At 39.7% G+C, this 12,773-nt stretch overlaps 1 protein-coding gene across 1 annotated transcript in view; it reads left to right on the forward strand.

The window, feature by feature from the left end:
• LOC132383327 (CUB and sushi domain-containing protein 2-like) overlaps positions 1-11,620 on the forward strand; it is a 637,190-nt gene extending 625,570 nt beyond the window's left edge. The window contains exon 5 of the mRNA XM_059954230.1: positions 11,370-11,620. Coding sequence (XP_059810213.1) covers positions 11,370-11,620 — 251 coding nt within the window. The remainder of the gene's footprint in view (positions 1-11,369) is intronic.
• The last annotated feature ends 1,153 nt before the right edge of the window (positions 11,621-12,773 follow it).

Below are 12,773 nucleotides of genomic sequence, written 5' to 3' on the forward strand. Positions count from 1 at the left end.
GGAAGTTGTCAGGAAAAGCCCAGCAGAATCCCTAGCTTTCCCACTTTGTTGCCATCTACTTGACCTTGTGCAGAGCTGCAAATATAAATGCAGAACCATTGTTATTTAAATTCAGCCACTGACCTCAGCTTGCTCATGTGTCACAGTTAAATAGTAACTTTGTCAGTGGTTAAGAAGTGTATCAGGGCCTGAACAAAAAGCTGTTTGAAGTAAATAGTTGCTGCCAGAATGTGGAGGTCTTAAAAATCACATGATGTTTCTTTAAAGAAGCATGAAATTAAGAATTTGGTGAGAGTGGAAATTTAATTTTGAGTGAAATCTCTAACATGTTATGTAAACTCAATTCAGTAGGTATTTCAATTCTTTCCAATGTTTTAGTGTCCCTTGTTTTAATATTTATTATTTTAGTGTTAGAACTTGGAGCTGGTGGGTGTTAGAGGTGTACAATACATTCAGATGAGGAGGTCATGGATGGTTACATTCCCACACAAGGCTTACCTTGGAGAGAAGAGCTGAATTAGGATTGAGCTGTTGTAACTGACATTGTACAGTGTAAAGAGTGAGCAGGGGACACACTTTTCTGCCTGTGAGGAAAAGATTAAAAGATTTCTGGCGTGCCATGTCATGTTGGAGGGTGAAGCCACGGAGAATGGGAGTGTGAAGCAGGAAGGGGTTGTACCTGAGCTATTGGGTATGATATGGTGTTACACATTAGGAGAGTTTCACCATTTGTGGGTATTCCTTAAGCGTTTGTAATTAAAAAAAAAATGTATGTCTATAGGTTCATGATTAAGAGATGGGGCACATTTGAGAGTCATATTCCAACCTCACCATATTCCAACCTCATATTGCAGGGATAGTTCTGATATGAAATGCATGCAGGATGTGAAGGGAAGGTTCAAATATGTACATATAGTCATCCCAATTAACTGAATTCTCTATCGTTCTTGGGACCTGTGGTGGCCAAGGCCATGAACACATGCACTCTTTCTTCAATGCAGCAAAACTTCTAAGCATGGTAGGGTCACTCCACTGCCCCGTTTCCAGTCCTTGGCACTTGCGTAAATTGGGAGAGGGTATACGTGAGTACCTGTGCCTGTTTTGGAATACAGTGGTTTCTGGATAATTTGATTATCAGTTAATTGGGGAAGCCACTTAAGTGAGACAACTCTTAAAGAACGAAAGCTAATCCAGAAAATAAATGGGATTCCCTTTGTTTATTTGGGACATTATGCCACTTAATTGGGACAGTTTCTAACTAGCATCAGTCCACATGTACTTGTGTGGCTGTCAGACATGACACTGTGCTTAGAGTGAACAATTTTTAAATAGCATCAGTTACATGAGATGTGTTCAAAAAACTACAAACGTTTGTATGATTTTTGTCACTGATAGTTGATGAGAAATAAGCAATAAGTCAATTTAGAACTGTTTTGCTCACTGCGGTTTCAAGCACTCAGGCTTGGATATGCCAGAAACAGCCTGGAGTGAAAAAATGAAAGAATTTTGCTACTTCAACAAGTTAATAGCTACAACAAATTTGAAGGTGTTGGCAGTCATCTCGAATGTTACAATGTAAATGAGGATTTGGAGAATGCAATCATCAAAAGTGTTGTATGAAGGTAGTACATTATTTACACTAGGTGTCTGCAATGATTTTTTTTCATTTACAGTCAATCAAAAGAACATGGCAGCATAACTAGGATGACTTCCTCCCTCGGTAATTATTAGGAACTAATACGATTTCTCATAATACTGGAGTACAATTGGTAGTGTTCCAATTTGTTCTGTATTTCATTTAAAAGCATAATTTCTTACTCAGTTAAACAACAGTTCCATGACACTCCAGCTAATCGGGGCAGCTGCTTAATTGGGCCAAAATATATTGATCTCCGTGTGTCCCAATTATTCAGAATACACTGTATATGATTATTAAAATGGCCTGGTGATTGGTGGGTGTTGTGAGGGAGGATGTTAGATGCATTCAAAGTTCAAAGTAAATCTATATCAAAGTACGAATATGTCACCATATAAAACCTTAAGATTTATTTCCTTGCAAACAATCGCAGTAGAACAAAGAAATACAATAGATTCAATGGAAAACGACATACAAAGGTTGACAACAAAACAATGTACAAAGTCAGACAAACTGCAAGTAACAAGATAAGCAAAATAAAAAATTCTGAGAACATGCATTGCAGAGTCGTTTGACTGCATGTACAAGTGTAAGGTTAGTTATGCAAATTTTGGCTGCTTGTAAAAGTTCATGATTTTATATGGCAAAAACTGTCACATTCTGCTTTGTTTTGTTTCATTATTGGCACTATTTCAGAGTGAATTGCCTCCTGACTAAATTCAGATACTTTTCTCGAGTTTGATCTAAACTATGCATTGCAGAAATCTGAAGACACCACGGAACATCTCCCAACCAAACATCCACTGTTATGAAACCAGCAACAGAAGAAGTGTTCTCTTCTGCTAATTCTTGTGTGTAAACCCGCAATGACACTGCAGAGAAAGAAAACACATGGGGCCACCCTAAAAGTGAGCACATGATGGTCTGGTCGGGTTTGACTCTTGTGAACTCGGGCTGGTCTGAATATCTTCTCCTGACACCAACCCCCACTCTTCCACCATGACTGGCGATTAAATCATTGCGTGCTCCTGTGCAGCTCTACAGACAAGAAAGTGGTAGCACCGGAGAAATTTAAGCAGGTGCTAGAAGTCTGAAACAAAAACAAAATATAGAACCATTGAGAATTACAGCACAGAAACAGGCCTTTTGGCCCTTCTTGGCTGTGCCAAACCATTTTTCTGCGCCAAACCATTTTTCTGCCTCATCCCACTGACCTGCACCCAGCCGATATCCCTCCATACACCCCTCATCCATGTACCTGTCCAAGTTTTTCTTAAATGTTAAAAGTGAGCCCGCATTTACCACTTCATCTGGCAGCTCATTCCACATTCCCATTACTCTCTGTGTTACTCATTACTCTCAACTTTTTCCCCTTCACCCTTAACTCAAGTTCTCTGTTTTTTTTTACCCCTAGCCTCAGTGGAAAAAGCCTGCTTGCATTCACGCTATCTATACCCATCATAATTTTATATACCACTATCAAGTCTCCCCTCATTCTTCTACGCTGCAGGGAATAAAGTCCTAACCTATTCAACATTTCTCTGTAACTCAGTTTCTCAAGCCCCGGGAACATCTACGTAAAGCTTCTCTGCACTCTTTCAACCTTGTTAATAACGTTCCTGTAACTCGGTGACCAAAACTGCACACAATACCCCAAATTCGGCCTCACCAATGCCTTATACAACCTCACCATAACATTCCAACTCTTATGCTCAATACTTTGATTTATAAAGGCCAATGTACCAGAAGCTCTCTTTACTACCCTATCTATCTGTGACACCACTTTTAGGGAATTTTGTATCTGTATTCCTAGATCCCTCTGTTCTACTGCACTCCTCAGTGCCCTACCGTTTACCTTGTATGTTCTGCCTTGGTTTTTCCTTCCAAAGTGCAATACTTCACACTTGTCTGTATTAAACTCCATCTGCCATTTTTCAGCCCATTTTTCCAGCTGGTCCAGATCCCTCTGCAAGCTTTGAAAACCTTCCTCACTGTCCACTGCACCTCCAATCTTTGTATCATCAGCAAGTATACTGGAAAAGTTAGCAACTCAGGCAACATCTGTGGCAGAAGAAGTAGTTAACCTTTGTGAATCTAAGAAAAACTGAAATACTAACTGATTTTCTTTCCAAATGTTTTGCTTGACGACCTGAGCTATTTCAGCATTACACACAAAATGCTGGTGGAACGCAGCAGGCCAGGCAGCATCTATAGGGAGAAGCACTGTCGATGTTTTGGGCCGAGACCCTTCGTCAGGACTAACTGAAAGGAAAAATAGTAAGAGATTTGAAAGTAGGAGGGGGAAGGGGAAATAAAAAATGATAGGAGAAGACCGGAGGGGGTGGGTTGAAGCTGAGAGTCCGAAAGGTGATTGGCAAAAGGGATACAGAGCTGGAGAAGGGAAAGGATCATGGGACAGGAAGCCTCGGGAGAAAGAAAGGGGGAGTGGAGCACCAGAGGGAGATGGAGAACAGGCAGAGTGATGGGCAGAAAGAGAGAAAAAAAACAGAAGGAGGGGGGGAAAGCTAAATATATCAGGGACAGGGTAAGGAGGGGAGGAGGGGCATTAACGGAAGTTAGAGAAGTCAATGTTCATGCCATCAGGTTGGAGGCTATCCAGCCGGTATATAAGGTGTTGTTCCTCCAACCTGAGTGTGGCTTCATCTTAACAGTATAGGAAGCCATGGATAGACATATCAGAATGGGAATGGGATGTGGAATTAAAATTTGTGGCCACTGGGAGATCCTGCTTTCTCTGGCGGACTGAGCATAGGTGTTCAGTGAAACGGTCTCCCAGTCTGCGTTGGGTCACACCAATATATAAAAGGTCACCCCTGGAGCACCAGATGCAGAATACACACCAGCTGACCCACAGGTTAAGTGCCGCCTCACTTCATGGTTTTGGAACTGGGAAAATCCGCACTAACCTTTGATCATATTTGAAAAGACTTCTTGAGCTTTATAAACTAACAAAGTCACACTTGTGCCTGAATTATGTTCTTTATGTCCTTCTGCTTCAGGGGAATGAGTTCATCTAGGACTTTTCAATCTTTTCTGCATTTTTGAAAACTGTTAGCACTCAATTCAAATTATGGTCTCAAATCCTATTTTAATTACATTTAATGAAACAGGTGTCAACATAGAAGAATATACCTGGGTCATGTGAATTGACCACGTGGGACTCCAGTGCACTGTTTGCTTGCTAACCTTGCAAATCATAGTGGAAAAATCCATATTGCAAAATATGACTAGAGAGAACTGCTTTGGTGTGTATTGATTTTAATCAGAAAATCAAGTTGAGTAAGTAATTTCAGAACAGAATGGGAGGTAGGGGCACATTTTGTAATTTTACTGTGTCATCTGATGACAGGTAAGATTTAAGGCTAGAGAGTTTGCTTTACTTGGTGGAACGGAATCACTTAAAAATCCAATACCCGATGCTCAGATTGCATTATTTTCTGAGATAAGATTTTTTTTAAACTCAGATTCATTTTACTATCTCATTCTATTTCTTCCTCTCATTCTAAGTTAGGTACAATATTGTTTCCCAATTGCAAAAAAAAGCTGCATCAGCAAAACTAGTGCCAGTATTATTTGACCAGCATAATACAAATAGCTTTGATTTGAGCATAATGATGCATTTCAATCAGGGGTTTTGCTGAAACTCTGATGGATATATACATTTATTCGAATTCTTAGGTGTACGTTTGACCAAAAATCTATCATTTTTATTGCAAGTGAATTCTGAAACATATAAATACAGTTTGAGGCAAAAGTGAACTTGGCAATTACTGACAGCCCATGGGAAAAGTAGAAACTGAAAATACATTTTTGAGTAAGTTTTGGGGATGTATAAAGATCATGCTAGTGCATATTTATTTCTTGATTAGGTGCATTTTCTGACAGTGCAAAATTTCTGTCACTTTGAAGTTTTCTGTGGTTTTAACTTTTGATAAAAGAATGAAGAATAAAGAAGCAAGATAGTCTCCAAGGCATAAGGACTACTTTGCAAATTTCAGTCCTCTCAATTCAAGATCTTGATGTTCTATTTGCGAGCTGAAACCTTTTGAAATGCATTTACGACAATCATACTGGTAAAGCTCACTGTCATTTGTGTAAATTCTTTAGTTACATAAGCTTTCGTTCTGATTTCGCTTTAAGAAATAATTTATTCATTTGATGGAGTAGTATTAGGAATTGCAGTGGAAATGGGGGACATACTTTTGAATGTTTAATTTGAATCAGTTCTGTTACTTTTAGATTCCATTTTCCTCAATCTGATTGGTTTGATCAGTTCCTGTTGGGCCTCCTAAATATTGATAGTTACTGCAAACTTTGTAAAAAAAAAAGATTTTTTTTAATGAAGGACAAAAAATGTTTTTTTCATCCAAAGCTACAACAATGTACATTATTGTCCTGAACTTCTCCTCCCTATATTGTGCTCAATTTTTTTTTCTTTCTTAATAACAATATACTTGACAGTGATGTGTAGCCTCATAGTGCAGATATTTTGTTTACATGCATGGTATATGTCAGTGTAATTAATAAAACAAAACTGATAAGAATAGTGGCAAGGTTGCTTCAGTCAATGCAGATTAATGTTGGGAGAGGTGTAAATCTATTAGCATAAGCAGACTGACTTGCAAGCAATCTTGACTGGAAATATTAGCAACAAACCATTGAAACTACCAGAATTCTGCTTGAGGTCAAGAATTGTTCTGCTTTGCCCCAGGATTGTTAAAACAATGAAACACAGTGCACTAAAGCCTTCTAAAGTGCTGATATGATAATTATATCCTATATTTAAATCACTTTTCTGCAGGGGTCTCTGAGAAAACATGACATTCCCTCTGTTTTAGGACACTGAAACAGATATCTATTGGGGTACTGTTGAAAGTAACCTACTAGGTTATCTGGCACGGTGATTTGAATGCACAGGGACATAAAAAGCTGCATACAGAAGAGGACTCAGCCCAATACATCACTGGCCCACATCTCCCCACTGTAGGTAGTATGTGTGCTCCCCATTTCCACTGTAGTTCCTACTGCTACTCCATCAAATGAATAAGTTATTTTGTAAAACAAAATCAGAAAGAAAGCTTATGTAACTAAAGAATTGAAACAAATCACAGCGAGTTTTGCCAGCATGATTGATGTAAATGCATTTCAATAGGCTTCAGCTCACAAATGGAATGCCAAGGTCTTGAATTAAGAGTGTTACTGCACTGTGGTGGTGATTAGTGTTACGTAGCTGCAAGAAGATGGCATCAGGCAGGAAGTTCAGAAGCTTGAAGTCCACACCATAAGGTTCAAGAAGTTACTTCCCTTCAACCATTCAGTTCTTCAAGGTTCAAATTTCAAAGTAAAACTTATTAGCGAAGTACATACATGTAACCATATACAACCCTGAGATTCTATTTCCTGCAGGCGTACTTAGCAAATTTATCGAACGGTGACTGAAAACAGGATCAACGAACAGCAAACTGTGCAAATGCAAATGCAAGTAAATAGCAATAAATGATGGGAGCATGAAATAACAAGATAAAGAGTCCTTAAAGTAGAACCATCTGTTGTGGGAACACCAGAACCAGAATGAGTGTAGTTATCCCCTTTTGTTTTAGAGCCTGATGGTTGATCTGAACAAATCTAATCCCCACTGCAGTGTAGTAACACTCTGATCAGTTTCCACAAAAGGACTTTGATTTTTGTTCTAATTGTATTCTTCTTGTATAATTATAAAAGTGCAACGTGGCAATTCCATAATAAACTTGAATCACAGTGGGATGCTCGACAACTCTGGCAAGGCTTGAATGCCATCACCTTCCACAAAGCAAAACCAAGCAACATAAAATAAATTTCAAGTTTAATTATCATTAAACCATACATGAATACCCATGAATACAGCCAAATTAAACAGCATTCCTCTGGGGCCAAGGGTGCAGAACACCATACCAACATTCATAAACAGCACAAGGCACATATAGCATATAAAAGATAGCAAGTAAATATACAGTCACATGAAAAGAATATGCATAACCCAAGTCCCCGAGTGACATGTCCTGTAAGTTGATGTTGCATGTGTGTTATCGGAAAGAACAAGCAGTTCTCAGCAGTCCGCAGAAGAACGTACACACACATGCTTGCAGTTCAGTTTGTCATTCCACCAATTGAACACTGGAGGGCAGCACCGATGGGCGAGGCCAACCGCCAGCCTAGTGTGGACGCCTTTCTTTACCGCCTCCAGTGTCTCCTGGCCTGGAATGCTGCAGCAGGCAAGTCCACATCTTGAAGCCTATTTCTTGCTACATCTGAAGCCAAGCAGCTCCCCACTACCAGTCTTACCAGTAAAGAAGGGGAATGGACTTGCAGCGTTTTACATTACCAATGCTCAACTGGGTCTTGCAATTGCAAAAGAAACAGCCAAGAAAATCATTAGCCGTCAGACTGCACGGCGGTTTTGTGCACTGAGTCCAATGCTTTCCTGCAACAGGCAGTAACATGATCTGCGCTGTCCAGTTCCTCGGCAAATGAGAAGTTCGCTGATGGGTTAGATCAGCAGTACTTGAAGTTTTTGATGTCCAGACTTGTCTTGTGATCGTTCAAAAGGTGTTTAAAAAAAACCTGATTGGTTGGCCACTGCACCTGAACATACCACTATCTTACTGGAACTTCTGGTAACTAGGTTTCGCTCCTAAATGAACTCAATAATTTCTGTACTCACTTTGACTAACAGAACCTGGAGGCACCTTCTTTAAATCTGACATGAGAACATCCTTTAGGAAGGTGAGTCTATAGAAAGCATCTGCCCAGAAGGCGTACCTGAAAAAGTATGGATTATCTGTGCTAATCAACTGTCATTCTGAGGTACCTCCCTCCTTCAAGCAGGCATCAGCCACACTGGTGCCTAGGAAGCATGTGATAACTGCCTGAATGACTATCATCCATTAATGCTTTGATACATTCGTCATAAAGCATAGCTGCTCTTGAATAGTGACTTGTTTCACTCCGAGTTGCCTTCCATCACAACAGGTCAACAACAGATACTATCTTTTTGATTCTTGACTCAACTCTGGAACACCTGGACAATGAACGTGCGTACATCAGAATGCTTTTCATTGACAGCAGCACAACATGAAACTCATCACTAAGGTCTAAGACCTGGGCCATGGTACCTCCTTGTGTGGCTCCTAGCAGGCCCCAGTTAGTGTGGATTTGCAATAACATCTCCTTACCACTGCACACACTGTCAACACAATGGTGTGTGCTTAGCACCCTGCTCTACTCATTTTATAGTAACACACACAAAATGCTGGAGGAGCTCAGCAGGCCTGGCAGCATCTATGGAAAAAAGTTCCGTCGACATTTTGGGCTGAGACCGCACCTTTTTTTTCATAGATGATGCCTAGCCTGCTGAGTTCCTCCATCATCTTGAGTGTATTAAACAACACACACAAAATGCTGGTGGAACGCAGCAGGCCAGGCGGCATCTATAGGGAGAAGTGCTGTCGACGAAGGGTCTCGGCCCGAGGAAGATGCTGGAGGTCTATGAGTTTGTCCTAGTAAGGGGAATGGGGGTGGTGAGGGTCAGTAGCTTTAAACTGCTTGGTATTAACTTAACAGAGGATGTGTCCTGGGACCAGCACATAAGCGTTGTCACAAAGTAGGTGTGATAGCCCTTCTATTTTCGTAGAAGTTTGCATAGGTTCTGCATGTCATCAAAAACTTAGACAAGTTTCAATAGATGCACAGTGGAGAATATCCTAACTTGCATCACGGCCTGGAATGGAAATACTAATGCCCAGGAATAGGAAAGGCTATAAAAAGTTGTGGACACACCTCTGTTTAACACAAAGAGCTCTCCACCCATTGAGTACATTTGGAAACATAGTGAAAGATAGAAAACCTACAGTACAATACAGGCCCTTCAGGCACAATACTGTGCCGAACATGTACATACTTCAGAGATTACCCAGGGTTACCCATAGCCCTCTATTTTTCTAAGCTCCATGTACCTGTCCAGGCATCTCTTAAAAGACCCTATCGTTTCCGCCTCCACCACCGTTGCTAGCAGCCCATTCCACACACTCACCACTCTCTGTACCTTTTCCCAAGCACCTTAAAACTGTGCCCTCTCATATTAGCTATTTCAGCCTTAGGAAAAAGCCTCTGACTATCCACATGATCAATGCTTCTCATCATCTTATACACCTCTATCAGGTCACCTCTCATCCTCCATTGCTCCAAGGAGAAAAGGCCAAATTCACTCAACCTATTCTATAAGGCATGCTCCCCAATCCAGGCAACACCCTTGTCGATATCCTCTGCACCATTTCTATAGTTTTCACATACTTCCAATAGTGAAGTGACCAGAACTGAGCACAGTACTCCAAGTGGGGTCTGACCAGGGTCCTATATAGCTGTAACATGACCTCTTGGCTCCTAAACTCAATCCCACGGTTGATGAAGGCCAATACACCGTATGACTTCTTAACCACACAGTCAACTTGTGCTGCAGCTTTAAGTCCTATGGATTCGGACTTTGAATTTCTTCTAGCATTGTCACACCACTGTTGTCAATTAGTTGTGTACTGCAGCTTCAAGAGCCAGTCCTTAAAGGGGGACACACAATACCCAAGATTACAGCTGCAACCTATTAAAAAGATGCTGTACAGAGAATGACAAAACCAGATGCAGGCAATAGAATGTGCACCCACATTCACTGTCAGGAAGTGGAGTTTGTGTTGGATGAACGTGTATGGTGAAAGAAGACCATTATGCCGAGAGAATGTCACAGTGATTTACTCCTGGTAGGAGGTTGCTCAGAAGAGCTCTGCTAGGGTGGATTGATAAGTGACTATCTTTTGTGTAGGCCGGGATAATTGAAAAGTAGTCTGTCTTATTCTCCGGGTAGGAGGAAGAGTAGAGGAAATCTACTGTTGTTGAAAGTTTAGGTAATGAGCCCCTTCTGTATTACAGTCAAATAGGCTGGCTCCAAGAGTTTCGTTCAATTTTTGCGCCTTTCAGCAGGACTAGCATCAGAAAGTTTCATTGGAAGTAAGCTTTGAGTGCAGAAGCGTAATCAAAGATGTAAGGAAGGTTGGCTTACAGGGTGTGAACAGATTTTTAGAGAGAGCATTGGGATGGAAATTGTTGTGGAGAAGTCTGTCAAAGAATGTACCGTGAATATGATTAGACCTTTAAGTGGTATAATTTAAGGGTAAAGTGCTTGAGTCAATTAAGCTTTAATTAAGCAAGGACTGATGTATTCTGGAGCAATGAAGTTGAAAAAATGCTGGTTGGCAAAAATAGGCCTTGTTTTATTACTTAGAACATTGGGACAAATTTCACAGTGGTATTTCATCAATGTTTAAACATTAAGTCTTTGTTCGCCTTTTCCTAACTGTTAATTTGTGTTCTGAAGTCACAAACAACATTCATTTATTGATTTGTCAGTTATTTAACTGCTCATCAGTGAGACGCAATCAACTCCAAAGTCTGCAAGGTATTTTGTGGAATTGAGACAAAATAACGATGGTACAAATAAAACACTAGATTTGTTTGGGCCCATTTTACACTTATAGCTGACCATTTCTGACTCACAGTTGATGTAATCAGTAAATTAGTGCTTTCTTTACTCTATTGTTTTATATGAAAGTTAAAGTAATTTAAATATTGGTCACATTTTCAAGACAGATTTTTCATTTTTTTAAAAATATATCTGTTTATTCTGCAGCTGATGATGGTTGTGGAGGGACCTTGCGAGGGCAAAGTGGGGTTATCTCAAGCCCTGGTTTTCCATCAGAATATGACAATAATGCAGACTGCACTTGGACTATTCTGGCAGAGCTTGGTGACACCATTGCACTGGTCTTCACGGATTTTCAACTGGAAGATAAATATGACTTCTTGGAGGTCAGCGGGACAGAAGATTCATCAACATGGCAAGTTCACAATTTTAGCATTGTTATTGGCACTGTTTCTTAAATGTTGTGGGAATTGTGCTTCCATCATACTGTATACGATAAGGATACATGGAAATCTCAGTGCAAATCTACTGCCATTTTGATGGGGTTTTATTTCCAAGTGATTATACTGTCCATGGTGGTTACTTGTGAGCATTCCTTACCCATCAATCCTTTTCTCAAGTATTGTACTTTCTTAAAATAAGTCACGGCAGAGTGCATATTCCAGGATCAACAGCTTCGTAATTTCTTCTGAAACCTCCAGCTGCGTTTTTACCATAGTCATTACAGGGTGCTGTGCATGGCTAAAAATATTCAGCAATTTATTAAATGCCAAGAAAGGGAAAATGGGGGATAAAAATGCCTTCATTGCACAAAATCTTTGTAAAGGTGATGGGTTGCTGTTCCCTAATTAATCTGAAGTTGGAATCTGAATGTAATATTGGGATGTTTTAAAGGAAACAGGGTCTAATAATTGCTTTCTCTTGGGAGTAGAAATTGTCATTGACATAGCAATGGCTATAACAAATTTCTATGGTTTGTTTTTATATGTACATACAAACGTTGCCTTACTGAGTGTGGATTTTGTAATCATGTGGAAAAATATCCTTTATTTGAAAGAATAGCATAATTTAAAGTATGTTTCTTGGCTTAAAATTGTCATCTGGAAACAAAACCTTTAAACAAGGTTTTCGGAATGTGTTTGACTACCTGACAAGAATTCACCCAGAATTAGAAATAATATTTTTTTTCCATTTATGTCTATATAAGCTAACGTTTTTCTACTAACATTTTAGATAAATTTGGCTTAATAGATGGAAATATTTAAACTGAGTAAATTATTGTAATGTCTAAGATTAGTAAGTCAGATTTGGTCAGAAATGCTATGCTTTGGATGAAACGTTATGGACTATGTTGACAGATGGCTAATGGAGATGCACCTGAAATCATGATCCAGTTTTTGGCTCATACTTTCTTATAATTGTCCACAGATAAGTGTGAAGTAGATTTGCTATAAGGTCCAGGTGTCTTAGTGGAAAAAACTGCCCTTGATTAGAGAGATATGGTACCAATTACTTGACTTTATAATAAACCTACAGTTGCTGCAATTCTGAAAAGAAACTAGAATTGATGGAAATTCTCAGCACATCATTGCACATTAATGAAGGGAAATA

Source organism: Hypanus sabinus, chromosome 30, assembly GCF_030144855.1.
Source record: "Hypanus sabinus isolate sHypSab1 chromosome 30, sHypSab1.hap1, whole genome shotgun sequence".
Taxonomy (NCBI): domain Eukaryota; kingdom Metazoa; phylum Chordata; class Chondrichthyes; order Myliobatiformes; family Dasyatidae; genus Hypanus; species Hypanus sabinus.